The sequence below is a fragment of the Thamnophis elegans genome, chromosome 7 (assembly GCF_009769535.1).
Source record: "Thamnophis elegans isolate rThaEle1 chromosome 7, rThaEle1.pri, whole genome shotgun sequence".
In the NCBI taxonomy this organism is placed as follows: Eukaryota; Metazoa; Chordata; class Lepidosauria; order Squamata; family Colubridae; genus Thamnophis; species Thamnophis elegans.
The window spans coordinates 29,499,976-29,526,360 of record NC_045547.1 but is presented as its reverse complement, the minus strand read 5'-3'; the positions used below and the strand labels follow the sequence as shown (position 1 = coordinate 29,526,360).

The 26,385-nt window shown below is 40.7% G+C and overlaps 1 protein-coding gene across 2 annotated transcripts in view; it reads left to right on the top strand.

Moving 5' to 3' along the window:
• Window positions 1-25,936, top strand: part of ELFN2 (extracellular leucine rich repeat and fibronectin type III domain containing 2) — a 175,252-nt gene extending 149,316 nt beyond the window's left edge. For both annotated transcript variants that reach the window (XM_032222054.1, XM_032222053.1), the window contains exon 3: window positions 19,308-25,936. In XM_032222054.1, coding sequence (XP_032077945.1) covers window positions 19,879-22,293 — 2,415 coding nt within the window. In that variant the 5' untranslated portion in view covers window positions 19,308-19,878 and the 3' untranslated portion in view covers window positions 22,294-25,936. The remainder of the gene's footprint in view (window positions 1-19,307) is intronic.
• The last annotated feature ends 449 nt before the right edge of the window (window positions 25,937-26,385 follow it).

The following is a 26,385-nucleotide window of genomic DNA, read 5'->3' as shown; positions in this document are numbered from 1 at the left end:
TTGCTTTCTAAAACAATAGGAGGCCTTCCTATTCCTGAATGTAAGGGATGGAACATGAAAGAAGAGCTTTCCCTCTGGCCCTGCCACCAAGACCCCTCCCCATGCCTAGCAGGACAGGATTGGCCCTTCTAAAGATTTCTCCTCTGTTCCATAGCTCCTGTTCCACCTCCATTGTTTTCTTTAGACGGGTACCCACTTCTTTTGCTTGTTTTCTAATGAATTCAGGAGCTAATCACTGCAAGGAGCTTATTTACACAATTGTGTCATTTTTATGTGCAGTTACTTTCCACTTCAAAGGTCCTGGCTTAACAAAGATTTCCTTAGGGCTCAGTGGTGGAATGAGCATTTCTTGTTATGCCTCAGGGAAAGCTAGGTGCTTGAATCTGCATGCACATGAGCATGTGTATTATACGAGAAAGATTAGAAGTCATCCTTCAGTCATCAACTCTTTTGACGAGAAGTCTGTTTAAAAGACAGATATAGGACCTGAGTATGTCTGCCTATCTGTCTCTGTCTCTCTTGCATTGGGTTATGTTGTGCCTCGCCAGCAAAATCGGAACATGGCCAGTCCTGGGGGCTGAGGGAAGCTCAGACGAAGGTTCTGCGTCGGAGGCAGAGACGGAGCTAGACAGCAGTGAGGCAGAGGAACAGCTGAAGCAGTATGCACATGCGCAGAGCTGCCAGAACACAAGAACAATTAAGAAAGCAGAGTCAACTTGGGAGTAAAGGCACATCTTGGAGGTAATTGGTCCCTCCCATAGGAAACAAAAGAGCAGTGAATGGGTAGTGGGCTTTTGCAGGAAACAATTCATTCCTTCAGTCGTTTCAAGAGTGAAAAGTTTTATGTGCCAAGTGTTGCCTTGCTCTGCATTTGGAAATCTGGCAGCTCTCCAAGTGAGATAAGGTTCATGTTGATAAATATTCCTCTGAAAGACTGTTTGCCAAGCCTTGCTGACTGTGAATGAAAGGAATTCACAGTTGTGTATATAAAATAGGTTTTGCTGGAACCAAGACTCTGCTTCATGCTTTTTAATGAAGCCTAGGTCAGAACAGGTTGCAAGCAGAGACCATTCCTTGCCCCTTCCCATAATTGCTAATTGTTAGTACATGGTATATACTAGCACTGGATTGGTACCGGAAAGATCCAGGTTCAAATACTAAGTAAACATGAAACTCACTGAATAACTTGTGCCTCTTAATGTGACCTACCTCACAGGTTGATTGTGAAGAGAAGAATGAGATGAAAGAAAACAATCACATCACCTTGAACTGTGGATGAGATGGGTTAGGAATGCAATACATAAAAAGCCATGGTGGCATAGTGGTTAGAATGCAGTACTGCAGACTACTTCTGTTAATTGCCAATAGCTGCCTGCAATTTGACAGTTCAAATCTCACCAGGCTCAAGGTTGACTCAGCCTTCCATCCTCCTGAGGTGGGTAAAATGAGGACCCAGATTGTTGGGGGCAATAGGCTAACTCTGCAAACTGCTTAGAGAGGGCTATAAAGCCCCATAAAGCAGTATATAAGTCTAAGTGCTATTGCTATTGCTAATGGGGTGGGGGGTGCGGGGAGGAGAGTTAAACCTGTATGCCTCAATTGTGATTTTTTTTAAAACTTTACTTTGCTAGTCATTAATTACAGGGAAAATGTTATCAGATCTGAAGTAAAAATTCAGAATAATTAAAAATGTACCAATTTAGCAATCAGTACATCTATCACACCTGTTCCTGTTGCTTATTTAGAGCTTCTTTTTAATGTCTGCTTTGCTTTAGCCTTTCTAATTTGTTTGCTCTTGGAATAACCCTTTGAGGTAGGCTAGAAGGAGTTTAAATAACTTCACCCTAATTCGGAATATGGGTCCCTTGGTGGGGAAACTCCAGGTCAATGCCAATTATTAACCTGGAACAAAAATGACACAGAAAGATTGCTATAAAGGCAAATATGTGTACAAAATCTTTACACAGTTTAGAGGAGAAATTAAATGAATAGCAACGATAGAGCTGATCTTTGTATGTATGTCTACTTTTCTACATTTTTAATTAGGTGGATTTTTTTTAATTTCAAAAAGAATGCTAGTACACTCTTAATTAGCAATTTGCAGTTTAAGACCAAAGGAAATCCCAGAGAGAAAGAATCTGAAACCAGTTTTTGGTAATTCTAAGAATATTCTTTTTTCACTGAATGTAGGCTTCAGGAGGCACGTGATATTGCTGGGATGTATAGCCCCAGGGGCAAAGCTGGTTTTTGTCTCAAGTGACACCCCCCCCCAAAAAAAGGTCTTCCCATCCCATTTTCTACTCTTTGTCCCAATGCCAGAAGGACTAGAGTTTTGTGCTAAGTAATGTAGTGCTTATTCAGAAGCTGGATTTTGCTGGGTTTATACGCTTACCTTATACCATGCAAATGTTAGTGATTTGAATGTCATTTTATTTTCGTTTCTTTTCCACCCTTCAAATTCATTTCTGCTCCGAAGATTATCTTTGCAGCAAGGTGACAATGTTGTGAAAGTCATTGCAGCACCTGGTTTATGCACTATGAATTCTAATGCTAGGAGTGGAACATATAATGTACCTCAGCCATACCCTTTCATGGGTTTCCTGCCATGTTTAGTACCAAAATATAAGAGACTATAGCTAACAGGATTGAGTACTGCTGATCCGACCTGAGCCTACTATAGGCCTTTCCTGTTGTTGTTGGGTTTTTTTGTTTTGGCCCACCATTAATGAGAGCATTGACTTGCCATTTTAGCTAGTGATGTATGTCTTTGAAAACTGTGTGTTAGAAATGGATGTAGTAGGCAGTTGTAGAAGGCCAGCTCTCCAGTCAGTGCTGCCATTCTGGCTTAATCTGCTGCTCAGGCCTGGAGATTGGATTCCTTAAAGAAACAGGAAAGCCAATTAAAGAATAGCAATCAGGGAAATCTGGAGTAGTAATTTCATTTTCTCGAAATACCACTTTCACTGCTCCCCCCCCATCTTTATCTCTGCATTGACATTACCCTAGATTTCAGTTGCTGATAGCAATATATTTCTAAACCAGTAACTTGAAGCTATAACTGGTGGCTTTCTACACCAGCTGTGATTTAAAAAAATGGTGTCCAGAATCAACTCAGAAGAGGACATACTGTGTAGGTGAAGCTGAAATAAGACTAATTTGATTTTTGGTCTGCTGTGGGAAAACATCAGTAGTTCTATGTTCTTGATTTCTTCTTTGGAACCAGTTGAAGTAGTTTGATCTTAAAGTTTGTTTAGTTCTTTATTTTTTGATATCCCAATAACCAGGACTCTGAAAAAAGAAATTACTCAAAGGACATAATATAAAATAATGGGTAGCAATAAAAAATGGTTGCTGCACAATGGACTGAATAATCATACATGTTCTTTGTTTAGCAGGCCTATAGCTAGCCCCCAAACAAAACATTATGAAGCAAACAAGTCAGATCAGAGGGGAGTATTCAGCCCCTCTTCCAATAGTCATATTCCTAGGAGGTCACTGGGAATGTGGCTGTTATTTAGTCCATCTTTGTTATAGACAGCTACTACATACCAGAGTTTTCATAGATTGTTGTTATTAGTTGCAAAGTTGTGTCTGATCCATCGCGACCTCATGGACAATGTTCCTCCCGGCCTTCCTGTCCTCTACCATCCACCAGAGTCCATTTAAGCTCACACCTTCTGCTTCAGTGACTTCATCCAGCCCCCTCATTCTCTGTCGTCCCCTTCTTCTTTTGCCCTCAATTGTTCCCAGCATTAGGCTCTTATCCAGTGAGTCCTTCCTTGTCATTAGGTGGCCATAGTATTTGAGTTTCCTCTTCAGGATCTGGCCTTCTAAAGAGCAATCAGGGTTGATCCCCTCTAGGACTGCTTGGTTGATCACCTTGCAGTCCAAGGGATCCGCAGGAGTCTTCTCCAGCACCATAGTTCAAAGCCCTCAATTCTTTGGTGCTCAGTCTTTCTTATGGTCCAACTTTCACAGCCATACATTGCAACTGGGAAAGATACCTTTCATAGATACCTTTCAATTTACAGGAAATCGGATCAAATGTGCATTTGACTTCATCTCCTATAGTCTCATTTTTGTAAATGGAATCCATTGTATTAGAATAGAATATGCTCTCACATTTGGCCAATGGTCCAAAGTATCAGGGGCTGGCAAGGTATAATTCTTCCACCTTCTGCTCTCTTTGATGAGTTATTGTCAACAATAGACTTATCCCAATAGAATTTGTCACATGCTAAAATAATCTTCCAGGGCAGACAATACCAAAGCACTTTCAGGCAGAGCTTTGCTCTTCTGAGAAGGTCCAGTCACATAATCTGCAAGTTAGAGGTACATTCTTAGTTTTCATAGCTGTCTTTATATAAGGAAATGCCCACAAGTAGCCTCCACTTGAGAGGTTCTTTCATCTCAAATGTGGTATGTTTTATTAATACAACTTAATAAGCCTTCTGCACTTTGTGCCCCTCAAAAGTATTTTCATTCATTTGTAAACCATGTAATCCTTAACTAGTCTTTTTAATTTGTACCCAGTGCTGCTCCTCATACAAATAATAGTCATAGAGGAAAGTGTAATCTCAGCTCCATTCTTTCAAACTAAAATACACGGAAGAGCATTGAAGCATTTTCTCTTTCTTAGAATAGCAACAAATGTGCTGCAACATTTCTTCATTGTACCCCTCAGCTGCTCATTCTTTCTAAACATTTTCCCCAGAGTGCTGTCCAGTCCATTGATGCTTTGCACAAGGAGGCTGAATTCAGGAGTACTTAATCCTTGTTAAAAAAAATTAATTTTATTATTTATTTATATCCTACCATTATTACTTTTATAAACAACTCAATGTGATAGGCATTTCTAATACTCTCTCCTCCTATTTCCCCCACAACAGCAACCCTGTGAGGTGAGTTGGGGTGAAAGAGAGTGACTGGCCTAAGGTCACCTAGCTTGCACGCCTAAGACAGGACTAGAACTCATGGTTTTCCTGTTTATAGCCTGATGACTTAACCCTATTTGGACTATCCAGAGAAGTGTGATACTTCAAGCCATGACTGTATACAAGCCATGCTATCTAGCAATAGTACTTAGACTTATATAGCGCTTTACAGTGCTTTACAGCCCTCTCTAAGCTGTTTACAGAGTCAGCATATTGCCCCAAACAATCTGGGTCCTCATTTTACCCACCCTGGAAGGATAGAAGGCTGAGTCAATCTTGAGCCTAGTGGGATTTGAACTGCCGAATTGCAGCAGCTGGCAGTCAGCACAAGTAGCCTGCAGTACTGCACTGTAACCACTGTGCCACTGAGGCTCTCTAGGAGATAATGGGAGTAGACATTCAGTACATCTGAAGGCCACTGAGTAAACAAAGGCCAGTAAGTAGGATGCAGCTTTAAGCACTGAGATAAGTGGAATTCAAAAATGCATTTCACTGTCCTTCAGTGGCAAATTGCTTCTTCAGAAGGAATAAAACAGAGGATTCCGTCAAGTTAAGTTTGGCTTCTGGGAGCTACAGGGGCTCATTGCCCACAACATTCAAGTGGTTTCCATTGTTATCCTCTGGGAGAGATTGATAGATGAATCGACCTTTTTAGTCTAACCTAATATGTTTGTCTCTCCTCCAGGTCCTCTTTTGAGAGACGACAACAGGGGATAGGTTTTGGCACTTGAGTTAAGTGCAGTGATGAACAGAAAGACACAAACACTGACTCAGCGAAGGATGCTTTATGCACTCAAGTATTTTTTTAAAAAATAAGTCTGCACCATTCTTTAGATGATCAGAATTCTATTTCTTCAAAGCAAGGCTATCAGCGTATTTGCTATGGTTGTAAACCTCTCCAGAAATAGAAATGGGCACTACTCATCCTTGTCACATTGCAGCCTACCAAGGCCTGCTGGCTTCCAGATGCACTGAACTAGAATTTTCACAATGTCCATTCCCATCTTTGAAGGATGGGAATTCTTGTCACAATCCTGGAATTTCCAGACAATTACTGCTCAAAGTAGGTATTTGTCCTGCTCATTAACATGAAAGCAGAGATGACTTTGGAACAGTAGGAAATGTGACAGAGCCTTACAACCTCCCTGTTGAGATTAGGCAAGTTTTTATCAGCTATAAAAGCTTAATGGAGAAGCTCTTTGCACCATTTATGCAATGGTAGAATAAATGCCTATTTTCTAATGTACATGTTTTCTGTGGGGCAAGAAAACGCCATGCAAATGTACAGTCCTCTTGCTTCTCTGAGAAGCAGATCATTTTCAGGGAACTTTATCAGACTTGAACATTGGCTTAGGCAGACAGTGCAGACAATATACAATGGTACCACTCTGTGTGAGGGAATGAAACTGGACTTGGTGTCTGTGTTTGATAAAAGTAGCTGCAGCCAGGCAGAAACAATTTCCACTCTCAGTTCACCAAGGCTAACCAAATACTTTTTCCCCAAAGGGCAGTAAAAGTTCACAGTCCCAGAAACTTAAAGGAAGATGGGCAATTCATTCATTCATTCATTCATTCATTCATTCATTCATTCATTCATTCATTCATTCATTCATTCATTCATTCATTCATTCATTCATTCTACTCACAAATATCCAGGCTGGCATTCTAGGTGTCTGGCTAATTGAGCCACACCTTGGCAGTCTTAGAAATGTGCTATCCTCCATAGACAATCTTGCCTCACCCAGGGCCTTAGGTTACAAAAATGGGGGGGGGGTATTTGTATTGTATTGTATTTATTTGTCTTGTATGCTGCCCACTCCCGAAGGACTCTGGGTGGCTCACAATAGACAAGGGAAAGGGGATAAATAGACAAAGACAAAGACAACACTTTAAAAACACAACATTCACAATTTCTGTGGGGCTGGATGTTTCACAAGCCCCCCGGCGTGCTGGAGCAGCCAGGACTTGGTGGCTTTGTGGAAGGCCGGGAGTGTAGTAAGGGTCCGGATCTCCACGGGGAGGTCATTCCAGAGGGCTGGAGCTGCAACAGAGAAGGCTCTCCCCTGGAGAGTCGCCAGCCGACATTGGCTGGCAGATGGAATCCGGAGGAGACCTAACCTGTGAGATCTAATCGGTCTGAGGGAGGTAATCGGCAGGAGGCGATCTCTCAGGTGTAGGAGACAAGGAGAAAACAGCAGGAAGATGAGCAAGTAGGTAGTGGGAAGTAATATGTACGAAAATGTACAACTGTTACAAGCAAGCAAAGGTGCTGTCAATCATCTGTTGGGACTGCCAGCTACCGTAAGCAGCCCATTGTGGTAGGATTCCAGCCTGGGGCCTGGATTCGAGTTTGGAGCCTGGCAACCAGATGAGGAGCAGCCACAGTGGGGCAGCACCTAGTCCAAAGAAGCCCAATAACTTTTGGAGGGAGGCAAAGGCACTTTAAAAACTTTAAGACCTTTATTCGTTATAAAATATTCATTTGTTATACCATCAAAGACTTATTTATGAAGCTTACATTAACTTGCAAGGCCTGGCAGGGTAGAGTGAACCCAGGGCAACAGCCTATTGTTAGGGAAGGTGTGTGGCACAACTTTATGCAGCTATCAATCACTTAGTGGCATGTCCATTCTTGGAAAAGAAAGAACCTTGCGCTATGCAAACTTTCTTTCTTTCTTTTTGTATTCTAGAATATGCATGCAAATATATAAAGGAAGAGAGTAAGAAAGAGACAGAAAAATAAATCCTTATCACATGAATTTCAATGCATCTTTCGACTGCACATTTAGTCATACTTTCATACATAAGAGCTGAGGTGGCGCAGTGGTTAAATGCAGCACTGCAGGCTACTTCAGCTGACTGCAGATCTGCAGTTCGGCTGTTCAAATCTCACCGGCTCAGGGTTGACTCAGCCTTCCATCCTTCCGAGGTGGGTGAAATGAGGACCCTGATTGTTGTTGGGGGCAATATGCTGACTCTGTAAACCGCTTAGAGAGGGCTGAAAGCCCTATGAAGCGGTATATAAGTCTAACTGCTATTGCTATACATGGAGGGGCTGCTATGGATGCACCCGGGTTCGGGAGAACCCATAGCTAACGTTATGGCTGGTTCAGAGAACCTCCAAATCCCACCTCTGGCTGGCCTCAGCCACCCCGCCCCTCCCACCCCACTCCTCCCAGGAGTCTCCATGTGGCCTGTTTTGGATGTGGGGTAAGTGCAAGAGCCCACACGGAGGCTTGGGGAGGGGGAAAAACAGGCCTGCGGAGCCCAGGGAAGGCAGTTTTCACCCTCCCCAGAGGCTCGAAGAAAGCCTCTGGAGCCTGAGGAAGGCAAAAATCCCCCCCTTGGTGCAGAAGGCTGACTAGGCCATGCCCACCTTGCCCACGCCCACCCAGCAACCAGGCAGAGAACCCATTGCTGAAATTTTTGAAGTCCCCCCCTGCTTTCATATAGTACCACATAGTTTAGAAAGATCTCCCAAATCTGTTATAAATGTCACGGCTATCGTTTTTTGTAAGACGTTATGCAAGGTATAATTATTACATTTATTATTTATGTACTAAATGTATATACCACCCATCTCACTGTTATATAAGGTGTTAAAGGGGAAACATCTGAATATTCACAAAATCATTGCTCCAGAGGTTTTTTGGGGAGTGAAAGCCACCCTCCACTATATGTGCGGTTGCAGTAAACTATAGAGGCAAAGCCAAGTAGAAATGGCTAACAACCCCTGCTGGCTTGAGCTTTAAATACATGAGTCAAACCTTCCATCCTTCCATCTGAGTCCACATTTAGCAATCACTTAAAGTGATAGAATTTCTGCAAAATTGGTTTGCTTGTGTTGAAAAGCAGACTACGCCATATTTAATATTCGGCCTTGGCTGCCTTCTCCCACAGTTCTGTTTTAGAAATACATCTATATGGAGACAATGGGCCATTGAGGGGAGTGGGATGTCTGGGGAGGTGGGACCACCCTCCCAGCTGGGCAGAGCTTTGGTCCTATTTCTCTACAATAAGCCTCATCATGTTTTCAGGTTCCTGACATTGAAGTGTTTTCTTTTTATATTTTTAGCTTCTAAGAAGTGACAGCAGAAGAATGGAGCCAAAAGCAGGAGTTGGCATGTTTCCTGGGCAGTACGAAGGGCATAGGGCTGGTTTTTATTGTTGTTCTGCCAGACCGTGGAAGCTTTACAATGAGTGTGCCGCTGTTTTGGTTAGGAAAGGATTGTAGTTCCTTCCTTCCAAACACCCACTGTTCACCTTGTTTTCCTCTGCCTCATCTGGTGAATAATTTCTGGAGCTGGGTGATAGATGTATGAAAATTACTGGATAGAACAGAGGATGGTGAGGTTCAGGATGGGTACTGAAAAGTAATGAGTTTTTCTTCCTGGTTTTGTAATCGAAGGTTGAATGAATGAGAAATTTCCTGATGAAGTGAAGAATTGGAGAATTGGATAAACTCCCATCCTGAAGTCAGAAGGGACAGACTGAGTAATTTGAATTTGGTCTAAACATTCTTTATAGCCACAAATCTAGCACTTCAGGGAATACATCAAAATTTATTGCTTTATTTAAAACAAAGTTATGTAGTGTTCCAGACTGTGCAGGGAGCTATAACTGATACAGAAAGTTGGAAGATTTAAACACAAGGACTAATATCTCCGAGCTCCAGTGGTTAAAAATAGAGATTGCATGAGTATCATTATTGTTTGAAACTGGAATACTAATCATATGCCTGACAGAGTAGATTGAAAGTTGTATTCAATCACCCCCTCAAACAATCAGCCAGTTCAAGAACCAAATAAATATGCTGAACAAACCCGGCCAAAGAGATGGATGACAGAAACAAGGCTGCACCCAACATTCTAAATGGAACTTTTGAGGGGAACAATTATATGAATACATCGGAGTTGCCTCCTACATATTTCACTCATTAGTAAAATTCCTATAGTGAAGAGGTGGGTTTAGAATAAGGAACCTCAGGTACTGTTTTTGCAGCCTTTCCTAGGCAATTTTAACCCAAATTGCTTTTGTGCAAGAATGCTAGACATAGAATATAATTTAATATGCAATTTGAGGCATGGAAATCATTGCTGCTCTAGTGGAAATAAAATTGTATTTTCTCCTATCTGATTACAAGAAAAATGTATCTTAAAAAAGAACAAAAAATAAGCTACCATACCCACCTTTAAAGTATTCAGGAATCTTTGCAGTATGTGTATCTCAAAACGCAGACAACTGCATTCGTAAGCTATAAAATATCTCTGAGAAATTTGGCTAACTCTTAACTGTGATGCAAAGGAACGAGGGTTAGACATTTTCAAGGTATACTATGAAATATGTACTGAGAAGCAAGCTATAAAGGGGAAAATTGCAGAAAGTTCCAACACAATGGTAGTCATTAATGGAAAAAAAAACCTCAAAAAATCCATGGAGATAAAATGAATATTTTTAATGAGAGGGAGCCTGCCAGAGTATTTTACTTTTTTAAATGTAGATCAATGTGAAAGGTTAAAAACTGGATAAAGTACATAACGAATAAAAGGTTCATAGAAAACAGCTGCAAATATAATAAAGGACTGAAAACAAGAAACCTTAAACCAAATTAAACCAAAAAAGAATGTTATTTGAAAGACGAACTACATGGACAAATTAAAAAAAAATTAGACAGCCAGTAAGATTTTAAGTGTGATTATTCTTAGAACTCTGGAAGTATTTGTTTAATAGATTTATCATTTCTTGTAGTTATTCTGTCTCTGCCTATTAAGTACTGTTTGGGTCCAGCAGCTCCTCCATATCCTTCAGCATCAATCAGACAATTGAATCACAGGACTTCAAACCATTTTGTAGACCACTATCAACTCACTAATCCCCACTAATCGGAGACTTCAGCTCGTCCAGAATGCAGCCGCGCGAGCAATTGTGGGTGCACCTTGGTACACCCACGTTACACCTATCCTCCGCGAGCTGCACTGGTTACCGATTGGTCTCCGGATATGCTTCAAGGTGCTAGTCGTCACTTATAAAGCCCTTCATGGTATTGGACCTGGGTACTTGAGAGACTGCCTGCTGCCAATTACCTCCCAAAGACCCATTAGATCACACAGGGTTGGCCTCCTCCGGGTTCCGTCTACCAGCCAATGTCATCTGGCTACTACCTGGGGGAGGGCCTTCTCTGTGACAGCGCCGGCCCTTTGGAACGAACTCCCCGCCGAGATTCGGACCCTCACCTCTCTCCAGGCCTTCCGAAAAGCCGTTAAAACCTGGCTGTGTCGGCAGGCCTGGGGTTGATGAGTTCCCTTCCCCTCTCGATTGTGTGTCTGTTGGTTATTTTAAATGCTTGTATTTGTAGTTCTTGTGTTTCCCTTCCCCTCTTGGGTTTGTGAGCTGCCCTGAGTCCCGTTGGGAATAGGGCGGCATATAAATAAAACAAAACCTGAAACCCTGCCTGAAAGATTGTCCCATCCAGATGCAGTTTAATGTTCACTAGTTGCCCATCAACAGCAAGCACTGGATCAGCAGATTATAATATAGAATGGAAGACATCTAGTCGTAACCTTTTCCATGAGGTTAAATTGTAATACACACCTGTTGAAATTAAAGTAATTATTTCAATTTTGAATATCTGCCCCTAAATTAACATATGCAGAGTCTATAAAAATGTGCATCTCCATTTCCATTGCAAGTGACAGAATGCTATCATTTTGCCTTTTGCTGTTACAGTTTTCTTTTGCTTCCTCCTCCTCCTCCTCCTCCTCCTCCTCCTCCTCCTCCTCCTCCTCTTCCTCCTCCTCCTCCTCCTCCTCCTCCTCCTCCTCCTCCTCCCCCCCCACCCACCCACAACTCTGTTCCTGGTTATTGAATATGCAACTGCCTTTTTCTCCAGCTTGATCTGTGATCCTTTAATCCAGATGCCCTAGAAATTTTAGCAACCCAGATCGGCTCAGATCTCTCTGTGCACAGATTAAGTCAAATTCCTGAAAGGTTTGCATTCTTCTTTTTCAGCCCTTTTTTCTTTGTCCTATTTTTACCCTTTGAACAATTATATTAGAATGTGTTTGTTTGTTTGTTTGTTTATGAGAAGTTTAGGACAAGCTTCTATGGAATAAATGAAGGCAAAGGAATTCCAGTAAATGTAATAAGATTGCTATTAATAAATACCTTCATTTTATTCTTAAAATTTCCCTTAATTCAGATTAGTGATATATTCCTAATTTAGATTAGTGATATATTCCTATAATCAGCATTTGTACAAGACAAAATCTAGTTGAACAGTATTCTAAATCTCATTCTTTTCCAGCCTAATGTTCATTACACCTTCCTCTGTTCCTAAACTTTGTTTCTTAACCTACCTTTTTAAATTAAGAACATTAACCAATTTTAAATAAAATATGTCAGGCAAGATTTTTTGAGGGCATCTGCTCATAAATGGGATGTACATCTCTATATTAATATGTTGCATATACATTTTACAAATTACAGCAATATTTCACAGTGTGGAATGAACAAGGGAAAACCAGCATTATTCACATTGTGTAATGCCTTTACTTGATTGAAACAATATTTCCCCTTTTCTGTTTATGTTCATTCAGTTTTGCAGTCTCTCTGGAATATTTTAAATGACATTCCCTCTAGGCATCATTCAAACGGTTCCTTAGAAAATATGCCAGCACTGTATCATTATCCTAGATCATGTGACTCTCAATCAAATACACAGGACTACTATAAACACTTTAGAGAGTAACTTGATTGTGCCCTTGGGCATCCTTACTTTGTGGATTCTGCTGCTCACACATTGTTGATGATGCAATACATTTTTTATCTAACAATTAGCAGCAATAGAGATGTCCATGGAAACCCAGGGGAAGCAATAAAGAATGGACTTATTCTAGAAACAAAATTGTGGTAAATGCCCTCATATCATTTTTATATGATTTTTATTGAAACTTTTAAAAGAGGAGATTAAAAACTAATACAAAATAAGGATGAAAAAAGGGGGGGAATCAAAGAGAAAGCAATTTTTTTAAGGAAAACAAGAAAAAAAGAGAAAAAGAAAGAAAAAGGTACAAAGAACATAATACAATGTAAATTTCAACCCTTTTAATCTCATATTTTCCCAGTCATCCAACTGTGTATTATAACTAAATATATTATTTGACATGGCAGTTTTTTAAAAAAAATTTCAATCTAAATCTCTGTGGTTTGGTCCCCCCTTTCAAGTTATCTAAATGTCATTTTTTTCTGTTTAATTTTTGTCTGTCAGAAAAAATACTCTGTGTAGCATTCAATTTGAAATTTCCTTAAATACAATTACATCTCTATTATCTATCATTATAATTACTTGATGTCTTGTCTTCTTCCTGACAAAGTGCTTGGGCAATTTTTAATTTTGAAAAATGTGTATTAATCCTATATATGTTAATAATCTCTGTGTCAGGGTCATCCATCCTCCAAATCCATGAAATTAGAGACTTTACAATATTTTCTCTGATATCTTCTTGTGTCTAATTGCTTTAAAGCTTAAGAAAATTATTTTTCCGCCGTTTCAATAATATTAGTTTTTCTTTCTCCATCCCTCTGTTTATAACTTCTGTCTTACTTTCCAAAACTTCCACTTTTTCAGTAATTTGCTTCAAATCTCCAACCAGTTGTCCTATAGATGATTAATACTTTTTGGCTCTTTTTTATTCCTGCAAATTCTCCTTCTATATCCTTTTAGCCACTTCGGTCATCTTTTTGCAAATCTTCAAACATTTCTGCAATAAATCTGGTGAAATACTCTCATTTGTCATTGTTCTAGTGCAGTGATTCTCAACCTGTGGGTCGGGACCCCTTTGGGGGTCGAAAGCCCTTTTCACAGGGGTCACCTAAGACCATCGGAAAACACATATTTTCGATGGTCTTAGGAACGAAGACACCAATTTTATGGTTGGGGGTCACCACAACATGAGGAACTGTATTAAAGGGTCGCGGCATTGGGAAGGTTGAGAACCACTGTTCTAGTGAGACCCTGCATCTTTCACCTAATTTAGCAGCTTTTCTTGCAGCGACCATTGTCAGAAAATGGAAGTATGTTGATTACTTTGGTGAGAGGTAGGCTTCTGGGTTTTCCCCCTATTTTGCTTCATTCTATCTTGTAACACTTTAGTCCCAATTAGCTCTCCATACTTATAGTCTCATAGTTTAGCTCATATTATCCTTATTTTTTTGTTTTGTAAAATCCACTAATTAACTACTGTTCTTAAAAATAAACAATCAGCATTCCTGCAAAGGTCCGGTCTGTTAGTCTAATTAATTTTGCTATTTTTAAAGGCACTTTGTCAGGAAAAAAATGGTCTTTTTTTAAAAAAAAAATCACTGTCTTCATAATCCATTTAAAACTTTCTTGGATCACAATCTTGTTAAGCCTTTTGCTTTTAAATTAAAAGGCTTTAAATAGTATCTCCCCCCCCCCTCTTCTTAATTTCAAAAAGAAGGTATCCAATCTTTGATCTTCACTACCATTTAGAATACTTTATTTCTCCTAATGTAATTAAGTCCAAAGATATTTAAGAAAGCTGGTCAAATGTCCATTAAGGTCCACAGCAATTAAGGACATGTTATAAATCTCTCAGTTCCCAATTTGTTCAGCTGACAATTGACTACAAGAGTCTCAGTTCCCATGATCTCCTTGTAAGAAGCTCTTCCAGAGTGCAAGAGGCCATCTCTTCTTATATCTGCAGACATTTTCATCACCTGGAAACTGGTTCAGGCCAGTGCTGTCCCTCATTGTAGAGTTGTTCACACTTCGGTCATCTTTTTGCAAATCTTCAAACATTTCTGCAATAAATCTGGTGAAATCCTCTCATTTGTAATTGTTCTGCCTTAACCCACATCTATCCTTACCTGGAAGCCACCATATTTGTTTAGATTCATGACTTTCTAAGAACAAAGACCTAGAATAGGTAGTTAAAGAAGAATACCAGAAAAAATTCAGCTGGATCAACACAAATACAAATCAAGGTCAACATTCTGAGTCACACAATGGCAACCAAAAGCATCCAAAAAGCTCATAAACAAGGCAAGAGGGTAATGGCACTCTTCCAGTTGTTTTTAGCAAATAGTTTGGTGCCTAGGAACATGAAGGTGTTATCAACCATTTGATAGCTACACTCACTATTAAATTTAAATAATTGGCTAATCAGATCTTTGGTAGCAATGAATTCCATGGTTTAAAAATGCACTGTGTAGTAAAGGTGTATTTCTAGCACTACATTTGCTTTGTTTCTTTTCTCTTACATACTGGGTTGACATGCGCATTACACTATTCACAATTCCAGGATTTTTTTTCCTTTTTTTATTTTTAGTAATGACCAATTGAGACCAGAAAGAGAATGAGGAAGAGAGCCAGCATCAGTTTAGTGCAATGACTAAGGCAGAAGGCTAGAAACTGGGTGATCATGCATTCTAGTCCCATCTTGGCGAACTTGGGTGAACCTGGGGCCAGTCAATCTCTGCATCCTAGGAAGCAGGCAATGGAAAACATCTGAAATCTTGTCCACAAAACTGCAGGAACTTGTTCAGACAGTCATCAGGAATCAAGGTTGACTCAAAGGCATGCGTTCACATGTACATATACACAGACACACAGACAGACAGACCTATACAGATCCATTGTACATTATTCCATATTTGTCATGTTTAATTAGCCTGCTCACCCCACTGATGGAACAAATCCATTTTATTGCACTGAATGTTTTAGTTTCTTCAGCAAACCTGGCCATCTTGCCTTTAACACCTGATATTTATAAGCAAGTTAAAAACTTCCCATATCAATAAAGAAACTTGGGGAAACTCTACTTTTCATCTCTCTTCTTTGTAAACATTGTTCATTTATTCATATTCACCAGACCGGCATCAGATGGTGACTTTTACTTTTGCTTTTCACCAATTTATCCTCAAGACTGCTGGGCCTCCCCTGTGTTATGATCACAACCTCATGCATTTTAAGGCACTCTGTAAATCTGATCCAATAGTCCTAGATCTTATGATGATTAAAAAAATATTTGATCAGTGAATTGTTTTTAAAATGTAATCAACTAAAAGGTGTCTCTAACTAAGAAAGTAGAATATTTTCCAAAAGTTATTTTCATAAATGCAAATACTTAGAAAACAGTTGAAGAATACACTTTCTTCAAAGGGGAATTTATCTTTCCTCTCATGCAGGCAGAATGCTTCTATTGAGGCAGTGTGTCTCATGTGCACTGTCTATAATGAAAGAATACGCTTCTTAGTTGTCTAACCCTATTTGAAAATAAGATTACAATTTTTAAAAACCAGCTTTTATATGTCTGCGTTTGTGTATATGTGTTTTTAATGGGAAGTAAGTCTAATGACTTTTCTGTTGTGGCCCGCAGGAGGCCAGCAGAGCTGGCAGCAGAGACGGACAGTGAGGAGGTTGGGGAGGAACATGGACGAGTCCTGGGGGCTGAGGGAAGCTCAGATGAGGGCTCTGCATCGGAGGCAGAGCGGGAGCTAGACAGCAGTGAGACAGAGGAATAGCTGGAGCCTGTTCCCAGAATGCGCATGCGCAGAGGTGCCAGAAGACAAGAACAACTAAGAAAGCAGGGTCGACTTGGGAGTAAAGCCACACCTTGGAGGTGATTGGCCCCTTCCATGGGAAACAAAAGGGAAGCAAACAGGGAGTGGGCTTTTGCAGGAAACAATTCGTTGCTTCAGTCATTTCAAGAGTGGAAAGTTCTGTTTGTGACTATCAGAGACTATAAGGACTCTGTGCCAAGTGTTGCCTTGCCCTGCATTTGGAAACTAGTTATCTGGCAGCTCCCCAAGCAAGATAAGGTTCATATTGATAAATATTCTTCTGAAAGAGTGTTTACTAAGCCTTGCTGAGTGTGAATGAAAGAAATTCATAGTCACATAAATAAAAGAGGTTTTGCTGGGACCAAGACTCTGCTTCATGTTTGTTAAGGAAGCCTAAGTCAGAACACATTCACACTCTTTGGGAAGGTCAAAAAAGAATGGAATGAGAATTCAAGCACTGCTACAGGAACTTGGTGAGGAGATAAAAAAAATGTGAAGAAGGAGCAGAATTGCTGAAAGTTTCGAGTGGAACCAGTTAAAAGTCCAGGCTGGAAAAGGATAGAACAGCATTGGATCTTGATCTGGAAGGGGGATAAAGGAAATGTTCTGAAAGCTCATAAAGATATTTGAAGAAGTACAGGTAGTCCTTGACTTACAACAGTTCATTTAGTGACCATTCAAAGTTACAGCAGCCCTGAAAAAGTGACTTATGACCATTTTTTACACTTACGACCATTGCAACATCCCCATAATCATGTGATCAAAATTAATATGCTTGTCATCTGACTCATATTTATGACAATTGCAGTGTCCCAGAGTTATATGATCACCTTTTATGATCTTCTGACAAGCAAAGTCAATGAGGAAGCCAGATTCACTTAATAACTATGTTACTTACTTAACAACTACAGTGAAACACTTAACTGTGGCAAGAAAAGTTGTAAAATGGGGGAAAGTTCCCTTAACAAATGCCTTACTAGGCAACATAAATTTTGAGCCCAGTTGTGGTTGTAAGTCAAGCATTTACCTGCATCTATGTTTAAATTAAACTCAAGGAATATGGCATTTTAAAGACATGATAGCTGAATTTTCTTTAAAAATATTACAAATTAAAAAAAAAATAGAGAAGATATCTCCCCCCCCCCCTCCAAAATAAGTTTGGTCTAGAATTGTTTTTGTATTGATAGCATTTTTGTTACAGGCCCGGTATGAAGTTATAGACAAATATCATGGCATGCATGTGTGCTTCATACTGATGGAAAGAGAAATCAAAGTTCTTCAGCAAATGAACTTAAATTCTGTGATATGAAAAAGACAGAATAGCAAAGCAGCAAAAACTATGAATGAATCCTGCTCAAATCCTGCATTTCTCTTCCAACTCTTACTATGCTCTGCTTAAACCAGAGATGGAAGTAGATATATTGAGTTTTCTGGTTAGTTTATAGGAATATGTACTATCACAGCAAGGAACTCTGACTCAGGAATGTATTATGATAGCTAAAAGGTTTCACCACAACTTCGTAAAACAGGGCAATTGAAATCAAGAAAGCTAAAATAAAGTTTTTTGGTGAAAAAAATGTGTTAGGAGCTAAAGTTTCTCCATTAAAAACAAATCCCTATATATTTACAATTCACCATTTTCCATGATGAGTCTCTATGTTCCATTTGGTGGATATCAGGATTCTATCCATCCATCCATCCTTTCTCCACCTATATCTTGTGAACCTCATGGATGACCATTTCTGATCTGTGTAAATTGCAATTTATTTCTGCATCTTGTAGAATGTTGTTTGTTTGTTTGTTTGTTTGATTAAAACAAAACTTTTAGGCCTTCCATATGTCAAATGTAGCACCAGCATTCTACACTTCCTGTGGGTTGATTGTCACTAAAGTATGAATGTACATAAAAGTATGAAAGTACACACAGCCCGAAGCTAATGAGTGAGGAAACACTTCTGTAGTTCACATGGATAAAGCATTCACTCATTAATGACAGTGTTAGTCTTTCCTTTGAAGGGGAAGGTTAGCCCGAAGGATAACTAATTGTCTGTGTTAACACATCTACTCTCCGCCTCAGTGTGCATCCAGTCCTGCTGTGACCATCACAGCTATACGTTCCTCTCTACCAATTAAGGTCCTGCTTCTCTATAGTCTACACTAACCAGCAACATCTCCCCACCCCCCACCCCCGCCACACACATGCACACCGGTGTCTGTTAAAGTGAGATAATTATTTTTAGAACGAGAGCAGTTATACAACAAATGAATTGTTTATCTGTGTGCGTCAAAGAGGAAAATAGATAGGAGACTGATTTATATATATATATATTGTGTGTGTGTGTGTGTGTGTGTGACTGTGTCTGCACAAGTACACAACTGAGAGATGCAGCGGAGATGTTTCTTTTCAGGGGCAGCTGAAAATCCTTGTCAGAGGAAGTTGACAAATCAAGCACTCAAAATATAACTCTAGATCCCATTTTTTGCCTTCTCACATATTTCCACAGTCCATGTTCTCTCTGAATTGTCTCTCTATTACACCTTGGAACTGGAGGACACCTTGGCTATGGGTGGTATGCACAGTTACGTTATCAGGATTCCTTTTGCTAAAGCTTATCAACACAGTAGACAATATTAATTCCATTTACCCCCTTTTTCTGCCTTCATTGCTTTCCACTCCATTTCTCCCTAGCCTCTTGGGGCTAAGAAATCTAGTTGCCCCTTTTTTTTTTTGATGTTTCAAAGCTTTCCCTTTAATTGATAACCTTTATTTCTTGTTTGTTTCCTTTCCAGATTTCAGCGACAGATGGATTTATCTCTTTCCTTCTCCCTTTTTCTTCCCCTCTCTCCCGCCCTCCCTCCCACCCTCCCTTTTCCTTCCTACTTTCTACTCCTCTCTTTCTTACTTTCTTTTTAACAAATTTGATGTGAAGTTCTGAAGCCCTTTGAAGAGGACTGTGAGAGAAAGTGGAGGAAGCAGCTGCATCCAGCCAGAAACGTTCCTGACACCAGGGCAGCTCTGCCTTGAACATTTAATCACATCATGCTGTTTTTGAAAGGAGGGTATAGAGGAATCAGACAAAGAAGATTTGTTGTTGAACATTTGGCTTTTGTTTGGCTTTGAGAATATACTTGCAAACAAATATATTTCCCTCTTGGAGTTCAGCATTTATCTTGATTGACCTCAAGAGCCAATTCTGTTTCATTGACACCTGTCTATGAAACTAGGCACATAAGATGACAGAACTGGGATGTCCATGCCCTTCAATTGTTGAACTTCAAGGGCATTTGTTTTGACTTCCCCCTCTTAATTTTGGCTGTGAGTTTGCTCCTTTTTGCCTACAGGGGGCACTGTAAGCCCACCATGCTCCATCTGGGATTCGGGGTGGCCACCCTGCTCTTTATTTTTGCTCCTGGGATAGTCCACTGTGACTGCTGGCTGATCGAAGGAGACAAAGGCTATGTTTGGCTCGCTATCTGCAGTCAGAATCAACCACCCTATGAAACTATTCCCCAGCATATCAACAGCACTGTGCATGACCTGAGGCTGAATGAGAACAAACTTAAGGTGGTGCTCTACTCCTCTCTGAACCGCTTTGGTAATTTGACAGATCTGAATCTAACAAAAAATGAGATTTCCTACATTGAGGATGGAGCTTTCATGGGCCAGACAAATTTGCAGGTGCTGCAGCTGGGCTACAATAAGCTCACCAATCTGACTGAGGGCATGCTGCGTGGCATGGGCCGGCTCCAGTTCCTCTTTGTGCAGCACAATCTGATTGAGGTGGTTACCCCCAATGCTTTCATGGAATGCCCTAGCCTCATCAGTATCGACCTATCTTCCAACCGTCTCAGCCGGCTAGATGGAAGCACCTTCACCAGCCTGAACAACCTGATGGTATGTGAGCTAGCTGGGAACCCCTTCAACTGTGACTGCAACCTCTATGGCTTCCTCATGTGGTTGGTAGCCTTCAACAATGTCACAAAAAACTATGATCGCCTGCAGTGTGAGACTCCCCGGGAGTTTGCTGGTTATCCACTTCTGATGCCTCGGCCACACCACAGCCGCAATGCCATCACAATTTTCAAGTCAATGTGTGGGGATGGAACCTTTCCACCCATCTCCAGGATCAGACCTACACAGTTCATAACAGATCCTCAGAGGGATCCAGATGACAATGCTGAAAACTCAGGCATTAGCCCAGGTGATTTCCTCTCTGTTGAACCTCCAGCGTCTTCCACCACTGATTCTTCCTCTAACCCCAGCATAAAGCTCCAGCATGTATCCATCAATGCAGCTGTTTTAGTGGTGACCATTCCATTCCCTTTTAGCAAGATGTATGTTCTGGTTCAGTACAATAACAGCTATATATCTGATGTAATGACACTAAAGAAAAAGAAGGAATCAGTCACTCTCACCCACTTGAAGGCTCACACAGATTATACATTCTGTGTTGCTTCAATCCGTAACTCCAAACGTTATAACCACACTTGCCTCTCATTTGCCACAAGGAGTAAAGGGAGGGAAGAGCCAATACCCAGTACCTCCACCACTACCCACTATATCATGACCATATTAGGCTGCCTTTTTGGGATGGTTATTATTCTTGGCATTGTCTATTATTGCTTGAGGAAGCGTAGGATGAAAGAGGAAAAACAAAAATCTCTCAATGTCAAAAAAACTATTTTGGAGATGCGCTATGGTTCAGATATTGATACCAGTTCAATTGTACATCCATCACAGAAATTGGGAGAACCACCAGTCATTCCTGTCTCACGGATGTCATCTCTTCCATCCATGATTGGAGAGAAGTTGCCTTCATCCAAATCTATGGATACAGGCATGGAAACTCCCAAGGTCACCACAAAAGGCAATTACATTGAGGTTAGGACCGGTGGTGGGGATGGGCTGGACAGGTCACAGCGGGATGATGATCTGCATGAACTGGATAATGGCCAAGGTTCAGCAGCTGAAATCTCAACAATTGCCAAGGAAGTAGACAAAGTGAATCAGATAATCAACAATTGCATTGATGCCCTGAAGCTGGACTCGGCTTCCTTCTTGGGAGGAGGGGGTGGTGTTGATTCTGACATGGCTTTTGAATGCCAGTCCATACCAGCCAGTTCTTCTGCTGGGTTGGAGCGACCAAGTTTTCTCTCTCCACCATATAAGGAGAGTTCCCACCATCCCCTGCAGCGCCAGCTTAGTGCAGATGCTGCTGTGACAAGAAAAACTTGCAGTGTCTCATCCAGTGGCTCCATCAAAAGTGCTAAGGTTTTCAGTCTTGATGTACCTGATCATCCTCCATTGAGCAAAGCAGATTCCAAGTATATTGAGAAAGGAAGTCCACTCAACAGTCCTTTGGATCGTCTTCCCCTTGTGTCCCCAGGTGCCATCCACCATTTAGAAGTGAAACCTTCCTACCACTGCAGTGAACACCGGCATTCCTTCCCAGCCCTCTACTATGAAGAGAGTGGTGACACTTTAAGCCAACGGGTGTCCTTTCTTAAGCCGCTCTCCCGTTCCAAGCGGGACTCTACATATTCTCAGCTCTCACCTAGACACTACTTCTCGGGCTATTCCTCCAGCCCAGAGTACTCTTCCGAGAGCACCCATAAGATCTGGGAGCGTTTCCGACCTTACAAGAAGCACCACCGGGAGGAGGTGTATATGGCAGCTGGTCATGCCCTGAGAAAGAAAGTCCAGTTTGCCAAGGATGAAGATCTGCATGATATCTTGGATTATTGGAAAGGTGTATCTGCTCAACAAAAGTTGTGACTCCCTCATTAAAAGGAAGATAAATCGACCGTACAAATAAATTAACACCCTCCCCCCACCTGACTGTGGAACAAAAATCTGACAAAAGAAACTGAAACCATTTCTTAAAGTTTACAAAAAAAAACCAACAGGAAAAAAAACAAATGAAATGAAGTGTCTCTCTTGTGTTACAGAGACCACTGTTACTCCTTCAGATGGTGGGGAGGAGACTTTTCCTTTTATTCTGTGGTGAAGAGAAGGGGAAGACTGTTAGAGGAGCTATTGGACTTGTAGGTAGCAGAGGCAAGAGGGGAGGGATGCTTACCAGGCATAGACTAAGACACTAACCATCATTTTTTGGTTACTTTTATTTTGTTCCCCCCAAAAAAGGAAGTGGTTTTACTCATTCCCTGATAAAAGTGAAGGGGAGAGTGATCACTCTGCTTCTATATCCTTCCCTTTCTTTCCTGTGCTTGCCAGAATTCTTTCAAACAATGCCCTAGTGCATGGGAGATAGTTTTCTGAGGTTCACATAAAGCTGGAGTAGCATTTCAGTCACCTAATTTTGTGTTTGGGGGGCATTTGTGTAGCAAATGTGCATTCATCCCTCTCCTGTGAGTAGGCATGCTTGACCTCTGGGGAAAGGTCTACATACTCTCAACATGGATAGGCTACTGAAATATTACCTCAGCTGCATTAGCACTTATCATGGAGTAGCACTGATCATGGAGTAGGTTGAATCCAGAGTTAGTCATGACCAAGTGCACATATTTGAAGCATAACTATATTGGGATTCAAGTCACTGATGCTTGTGCATTTATGGCAATCTTTAAAAGATCCCAAAGTCAAGTCAAAGATGTAACACGCATTAAGGTTTCACTCAGGATCTTCTGTGCTCTCTATTCCGTCAGTCTTTGTTGAGATTTGTGCATGCAAAGCAAGAACAACATCTAAAGCTTTCTTTGCCTATCCTCACATGCTCAGGATTGTCAATTAACTGTAGGCTGATGCAGGATGTAATTTTTCCTTCATTGAGGAAAGAAGTAGGAGATGAAGCAGATATATTACAGAGTCTCTGTATTTTCTACGCCCTTCATTGTTTATCAGGAAGGGAGAGAACATTCGTTCTCAAGGAGTATTCCCATATTTCAGTAGAATTTCAGTTGTCTTCCAAGAAAAGTGAATTATACAGTGCTGGCCCTGGCCAAGAGTGGTTGCCAAAATAAGAGTTTGAGAGGAGAGCAGGAGCTGCAACCCCTCTTAAAATCTCAAGGGGTTCTAACTCCAAACAAACCTCAGCCTATGGACTTGGGGAATAGCACACAACTCCTTCCCAGGATATACTGTGCTCCCTTACAGGATTGGGTCCATCTTGGCTCGTTCCCTGAAAATAACTGGCTGTGATCCATGACATTCCATGAGAAAAACATTACACCTCAATGCTAGAATTGGACCTATATGGTAACAAGATTGAAAACCATAGAATGCTGCAGGGGCTGGGAGGAGACAGCTTGGGATGATCTTGCAACAGAAAAATGAAGGATTGCCCTGGGAAAAAGAAAAAGAATGGAATTTTTCAAGAAAACATTCAGTGGTTAAGCTACACAAGGTAATGCATAGTGGATTAACAGACTTGCCAACAGAGCATCCAAATAGCACATGGATGGGATGAAGGCATAGATACCAATTGATTGCATTGGTTGTCAGACCAGGTTTGCCCATTTTCCTACCATCTTGCTGATGTCATTTCTTCTCCATGACTTAGTTGTTTGTTTTTTGCAGCTGCTGTATTAAAGTTCTGGCCACTATATTTCCTTATATTCAAAAATGGTTCAAAACCATTGGTGAAGGGATGAGTTGAGTTATTCAGTTGTTCTCATGAGAACTTCATCACCATAGTTAAGATTGATTAATTAAGGAGTTGGCACAGATAAGTAAATGTGGATGTGGATGTATACATACATTCTGACGCATTCATGTTCCTATCTAGAGAGTACCATTCTGTGGTGCTCTGCTTTATTATAACAAATGAAATTATTAAGTATTTTACTAGGAATAGATTGGAGTAAAATCTGGTTTAGATAAGCTGCACTTGGCTCCAATGAATTCATGGGGGACTTAAATCATGGCTAACTTATCCCATTGATTTCTATGGTATCAAAATGATATTTTCTTGTATGAAGAGAAAAGAGGTGTCATGTTTCTAAATGTTTCTATAGCCTTTTATCTCTGATTTGATAAACTTTACCATGACAACAGATATGGCATATCCTTTTTCCACTGCTCACACCTCTGCCTTGCAACAAGAATTCATAGGTGCAACAAACATACATCACTAGTAGATTATCTTTCTCCCCTGGTGCTGGCCTATCTCAGAACACACCAACAAAGCACAAGCGGCTACAGCCACGGAATCCATTAGCTATTTGTTTTCAATGATTAACCACCCTGGGCAAGGACTTTCACAGGAGAAAACACTTCTCAAAGTATTTATGGTTGGTAATATTGCCCTCTTAGAAGAAGACATTCTAGATTCAAGACTCCAAATTGATCCACTTCCTTTTCATTGCAAGAAAAGAAATATTATGCTTCCCTACATTGCACACTCAAACTGAGGATGGATGTGTGCCTTGCAGTCAGAACTAGTCTGTCTTTATCTTGCAAGATTTCCTCTGCCCAATTGTTCCCTGAAGAAAGATAGTAGGAATAATATGTGATCCTGGGTGACACGGGGAAGTAAACCAAGAAGCTAACAGTGTAGTGTACATGGGAAAGGGGATTCACATCCTCTCTTGGGAAAGTTCCTTCCTGGAAACTGTAAGAAGTTGAAGAGCCACTGTTCCTGAGTGGTTGGGAGCAGATACCTTTCCTTCATCCTAGCCTCACTTCTGGTAGACACTGTGCTTCAGCAACCAGGAGAGGACCCTTCTCTTTACCCAAACAGTGAAGACAGAAAACTTAGTTCAAAAATGGAAATGCCAGCCTTTTGTTGGTTTATATTAAATCTCAGGGATTCATTTGTAATGAAACCAAGTGAGGAGTGTGATCCCAGAAAGGAATTCTTGTGATATTTTGAGGAATCCAAAGAAGGACCCTGAGAAACACGTTTTGTGAAGTGAAAGTAGATCATAGCGATGGACTCCAAAGAAACAAATCCTAGGAGCTGAGGCTTATATGGGATCCAGCTGTCCTTTCTGTCAGTAAGATGAACCCTAAAAGTAAATCCTTTGTAGTATTCTAGGATAAATGTCTGGAATATATATTTTTGAAGTCTATTTGGGATCCCACACATGAATACTTTGAGGGGAAATACTAAAAACATGGGCTGTGAGAGAAACTTGTTGAATCCTAAATAAAAAGAGTACGTTAGGATTCATTGAAAATTCACGAGGCAAGTGTTTGGAAGGATACTAACATCCATTCTGGTCTCAGTGAATTTATTAAGAAATTGATGACATTTTTCACAGCCTTTTTGCATGCCAGCATGTTCCTGTATTGTGTGCTGTTTGGTCACACATTGATCACAGACTAGGGGATTCTTTTCAGTACCTTGAATGGGTTGGTTGTAGGCAAGCACACTAGGACTGTAGGACATCACATGGTCCCATCCTAAAGTAAGTGGGATATCTTCCCTGCAGCTGCATATTTCTTCCATGCTTGCCTGAGCCTAGATTGACATAAGAGCAGGACCAAGCACAGTTTATGACTCCCCAAAAGCACTGGAGGGAATAGGAGATGGAGAAGTGGAAGTAAGGTTGTCCAAAAGGACATGTTTTTAGCATATTTCAGCTGTGGCAAAGGATGTGTGATGGATTTTCTGGGTTGCTGAGGAGCACTGACTCATGTAGCGTTAGAATATGAGTCCTAGGTCATCCCAGTGCCATAGGATTGTTCAAATCTATCTTAGAATCCAGGATGCTATTCATATTTGAGTGGGTTGAGAAAATATTCCTGAGTGTTTTCCCCCCAGAAATGAAAGCTTTTACTGTAGAAATGGAACAATTAAAAATTCTTTCATTTCTTCTAATAAAAGGAACATAAATGCCATCCCAGATAGATTTTTGCAATCCTTAGGCAGTGAGATAATTTGCCTTTTGACTCGGAATCAGGGTA